General features: G+C 52.7%; 1 protein-coding gene across 1 annotated transcript; it reads left to right on the top strand.

Moving 5' to 3' along the window:
• Window positions 1-6: 6 nt before the first annotated feature.
• LOC113616991 (folate receptor alpha-like) lies at window positions 7-978 on the top strand (the record flags this gene model as incomplete). Its single annotated transcript, XM_027100323.1, has 2 exons — window positions 7-22; window positions 180-978. Coding segments are annotated over 2 exons (303 nt in total), but the record flags the coding sequence as incomplete, so codon positions are not given.
• Window positions 979-5,311: the final 4,333 nt, after the last annotated feature.

The following is a 5,311-nucleotide window of genomic DNA, read 5'->3' as shown; positions in this document are numbered from 1 at the left end:
AAGGGCTGGAACTGGACCTCAGGTGAGGGACTGGGCGGGGGCGGGGGCTGGGGGAAGGGAGGGGTTTGGAGGTGGAGGGGGTGTGTGGAACGAGTATATGGAGATTTGAGGCTGTGGGGCTGGTGGAACAAGAGACGGTTCTGGACCCAGTGGCTACAGGTCTTCCATCCTCCCCACAGGGTATAACCAGTGCCCAGTGAGAGCTGCCTGCCACCGCTTTGACTTCTACTTCCCCACGCCTGCTGCTCTGTGCAATGAAATCTGGAGTCACTCCTACAAAGTCAGCAACTATGGCCGGGGCAGCGGCCGCTGCATCCAGATGTGGTTCGACCCAGCCCAGGGCAACCCCAACGAGGAGGTGGCGAGATTCTATGCTGAGACCACAAATTCTGGGGCCATGCCCCAGGGGATCGGACCTCTCCTGCTCAACCTGACCCAGATACTGCAACGCTGGTTCCTTGGCTAAGCTGTTTCCACTGCTGACACCTGGATAACTTCCTTGCCTGCACCCAACCTCAGCTCAGCCCAGCTCCACTCTCTCAGATGAGAAGGACCCACAATACCCTGGTCATTGGTTCCTGATCCAAGGTCCTACAGGGATCCTCTGCCAGCCTATTCTAATAGATATATCTATTGTGTCCTGTGCCTTATAAATAATTTGGGGATGTGTGGGTTGGGGGTGGGGGCATGCCTCATTGCTTCATCATTCCTCTCGAGAGGCCGGAAGAAGAACTGGGACTAACATGAAGTTCAGCAGCAAGTAGGGGGTGGAAGTGGATCCCTTAGCCTGGGGCTCTTACTTCTGCACCAGCCTTCTCCCTCATGCCCCCTCCTATGCCGCAAGGGAACAAGGGAATTGGTGGAGGGAAGCTGGGGAGAGATTGGCAGATGAGTTACCAGGCTCCTGAAAGTTTCTTTCCCTTTCCTTCCCTTATGGAGATATTAGTGGGCAGATCCCCGTGATGAACACTTGCATTGTCTCCATTTTTTAAAAATGACAATTCTACAGTGAAAAATCATGCACATAGTAGAATGCTATAGCATTGAATTCCAGAAGAAGGATTGCTGGGTCAAGGAGTATTTGGATTTATAATTTTGATAGTTACAATTTTACAGGGGTTATATCATTGTGGCCCCCACTAGCCTTGTTTCCCCACAATCTGGTCAACACAGTATAGCGTTAAACTATGAATTTTCTGCTAAGCTGATTTTCTGCTAAACTGATAGGTGGGATAAAGGGCATCTCAGTGGAGTTTTCACTTGCCATGTTTCTTACCATAACACAGTTTCTGAGATCTTTCCATATTGATCTACAAGATCTAATTCATTCTTTTCCATTGCTGGGCAATATTCCGTTCTATGTATAGATCACATTTAATTCAGTCACCTACTGATGGATATTTGAGGGAGGGAGGTTCTTTTACTCCAAATATTCCCTCTCTGGGTTCCTGGAATGCTCTTTTATACTCTGCAGGCTGGCTCCTTGTAGCCACTTAGATTTCAACCTATAATTAATTCCCCACTAAAATGACTTCTGACCACTCAACCAAAAGAAATCCTCTTGTACAGATATCCATCCACTGTGTTTACTGTCTGACTTTTCCCTAACAAAACATACACACCTGAAAGCAGGGGCCATGTCTATGACATTTTGTGCCAGATCCCCTGGGCCTGGGTCAGTGCCTAGCACAGAGGAGGTGCTTAGAAAGTGAAGGAATACATGCACTCATTCTGTCAGTCAGCAGATGCCTTCTGAACACCCAATCTGCCGGTGTCGGCCGACAGGAAGGGAATTGAGTACCTTGCACTGTCTGGTGGGGGCAGACAGATGTGAGAACCAGTAACTCTTAGAACAGTGAGCTGAGGGTTTGCTCCAGGGGAGCACAGAGTGTGGCGTAGTTCCGTGGAAGCCCATAAAGGTTAGGGAAAGCTTCCAAAGCATGTTTGCCAAGCAGACTAGGTGGAGGAATGGCATTCCATGGAGAGGGTTCAGGAAGTGCAAAGGCTTGGAAGTGATAGAAGCACAGCAGAATTTCTAGGTGGCTAAGACAGAAGATAAGAGGGCAAGGGCAGGAAATGAGGCCAGAGAAGAAACACTGGATCTGCAACCCTCGAGACTGATGCCCTCACAGTGCTCTCTCCTTTCTTTGTGGAAGAAGCCAGGCTTGGAATCAGACTCAGCTCTAGCCCCTCTTTGCTGCCTGGGAACCGCAGTTTTCGCAGCTGTGAGGATGGGTGATAAGCGACTGCATATGCCATGGGCTGGCACTCAGGAAAAGCCCCAGTTTCTCTCATCCCTACTCCCTGCAGCCCAGAGCCCCACCCACGCAGGGCCAAAGACCTCCCTTTCATCTTTGTCAAGTCACAGGGCAGCCTTCAGATCGGGGTCCACAAGGATGCCAATGGCTAACCTGGCTGGTATTAAGCTTCCAGTCTGGGCAGATACTCTCGGGATCGGCTCCACAGTGGATGTTTGACTGTATCCCTCCCTGTTGGCCAGGTGGCCTGAGCACTGAGGATTCAGATTCAGAGCCTGGCATGAGGCTCAAGAAGGGCAGGGACTCCTCACGGATTAGAACTCCACCTCCAACTCACTTCCCACTTGCCGGTCGCTTCTTCTGAACCCCTGAGGTCTCGGAGGCCAAACATCACTCCTGCAGTGGAGGAACTATAAAGCCCAGTTTATGATCAGTTCCTGGCGCAGGGGTGGAGGATGGGGGACAGGGGTAAGTCCCATCTAGAAGAGCATCTAGAGGAATGCTTTTGGGCATTCCTGGACACCTGGTCATGATCCAATTAGGAGAAGGCTGCGCTGGGCTTGTAAAGCCAGGAGGGAGGTCTGGGGGTTCTAGCAGCCCTCTACCTGCTCAGGTCTTCAGAGGGCTTAACCCTCCCAAGTTATCACAGAAGTCAAGTATGGCTCACTCTGAGGGAGAGGGAAAGCAGGGCACAAGCTGGGGGTCTCCTGGGAGTTGATTTCTCCACCCTCCCCCCCCACGGGAGTCAATTTCTTTGCAGGCTCTTTAGGGCTTTCCTTCCTGGCTGATTCTCCTGCGGTGATCCAGCTGCCTCCTCTGGCTCCCAGCCCTGCCCCCTTGCTCCATGGGCTCAGACCTGTGGCCTTTCCAAGGATAGTGAGGCCCCATGTTCCTTAAACTTCTGCTGCCATCATAGGCTGATGGCTCCCACATCCAACCTGGACCCTTCCCCGGGCTTTCACCTCTACCACCACCTCCCCGCCGGGTTGCACACAGGCACCTCGACAAAACAGAGCTCAACGTTCACTCTGGCCCAAATTTGCTCCTCCCCTCTTCCCTTTCCCCACCAGTGGTACCAGCCTGGCCTCAGAGGGTGGAAAAAGAAAGGCTTCTGTCCCTGGCTAGGGTAGGAGTGGTGGGAGGAGTCTACATTAGAGCAGACTCTTAGCTGCTGGAGAAAAGAGACTTGTGTGTGAGTGGGTAGGGGAGTGGGGGGAAGGGAGGGGAGCTGGAGCCTTGCAATAACTGAGGCTCTGGTAGCCTGAACATCTGTGATTTTATAGCTGTAGGTGGGCGATGCCTGAGGCTGCTGAGGTTGAAGAGTTGGTGGCTCTGTAAGTTGGGGATATGGGAGCTCCATACTCTCTACAGCTGCCTGGGAGCTGGGAGGCCCGAGCTCCAGCCCTTGCCCTGCAACGAGCTCTGTCCTGATTCTCTGGGTCTCGTTCTCTTTATCGGTATAACAGGATGAGGGTGTTAGAAGTGGAGCAGATTTCTTTAAAGGATCCCAGCAACTCAGGCTGCAAGGTTTTCTCAGACCTGAGTTTAGGGGAGAAAGTGGAATAAGTGGGGCCTGGGGACTGGCCTTAGGCCTGCACTATTAATCCAGTCCCTCCCAGCCATCACCCTTCCTTGGAGGCCTTGCTGGAGCCCACGTGCAATAATTAACTCCTGGGTGGCCTTCGCCCTATCCTAAGCGCCTCTCCTGGGCCACATTCCCACTGCCCGTCTCCTAGGCCACTAAGCTCCTTCTGTCCCCTAGACTGAGGCAAGGGGACAGCAGAGCAGAGCAGAAGCCTGAGCCAGACCGAGGGCCACCTCTTCTCCCAGGTATGCCACTCTGCACCCCCTCTCAGAGTAACACACCCTAGGGCACTCCCAGCAAGTATTAAAGGATTTGAACTGGGAGGATCCACTGCCGAAAGGCAGAGAATCCAGAAGCAGAGACGGGGCCTGCCCAAGGTTAAACTACAAGTTAGCAGAACCCAGGACTCGCCTTTCAGCACAGCACTGAGCTCTCAGAGCTTCAAGTCTGGGACCCTGGGGGGAGGGGTGGCGGTGTTGAGGATGGTGATTGGTGGTGGTGGTGGGGTCTGAGCTGGACCCAGAACTGAAGCTGAGACTGGGGTGGGGGGGGGGCTTGCAGGGTGAGGTAGGTGGCATGGAGGGGAAGAGAGCTCTGGCTCTAGAAAGCAGCCACAGCAAGAAAAACCACCGACTGACTGAGTGGGATCCAGCAGGACCTGGGGAAAGGGTTTTCTCAGCCCTCCCAGTACTCCCCCAGTACTCTGTGTCAGTTACCCCTATGGGAGCCTCAGCACAGGGAAAGAGCAGGGGACAAAAGCTGAAGGAGCTCTGGACTTGAGGGTCCTGAGTTGGACTTGGGTGGTCCCTACTGCGTGACTTGGGACACGTTCCTCAACCCATGCCCAACTGATTTCTCAATCCGTGCCCAGCTGGCTAGTATTTCTTAGGGTTTTCCCCCCTACATTTAATCCTCAGGTGAGGAAACTAAGCCTCAAGATAATGTGAGTTATTTTCTCCCAAGGTCAAGCAGGAGGGGGAGTATGAGAGCTGGGATCATGGACAGGCGGATCTGGAATCCTGTGCTCTAAACTGCTAGACTTTGTTTCCCCAAAGGAGCCTGATCCTGAATCACCTGGCATTTCCAAGAGTACAGATTTGTCCTGTGCTCTTGGAGATCAGGGAGTGATGGGATCAATGGAGAGATGATTGGGTCCTGGAATGAATGAATTAGCAAATGAATGAACACTGGAATAAATAGTGTAGCAGGATAATGGATTGTGGAAGGGTGTGAAGTGAGGAGAGCTAGGTGGGAATATAATCCCAGGTTTCCCCGAGCCCTGCTGGGCAGAGTCAGCCTGGAGTCCACCCAGTTCAGGTCCCATCCAGGAGGCCCAGGCAAGATGCTGGAGTTTTGCAGAAGATGGGGGCAATGTGGTGGCGAGGCAACTTTGTGAGCAGGGAGGATGCATAAGCTTTAGGAGCTGTAAGAAATGAATTCTGAGTGTTTTAGGAGAACCAGGCACCTG

The sequence above is a fragment of the Aethalodelphis obliquidens genome, unplaced genomic scaffold, assembly GCF_003676395.1.
Source record: "Aethalodelphis obliquidens isolate GAN/ISIS:26980383/991018 unplaced genomic scaffold, ASM367639v1 scaffold1124, whole genome shotgun sequence".
Classification (NCBI taxonomy): Eukaryota; Metazoa; Chordata; class Mammalia; order Artiodactyla; family Delphinidae; genus Aethalodelphis; species Aethalodelphis obliquidens.
This window is presented reverse-complemented; position numbering and strand designations above follow the sequence as displayed.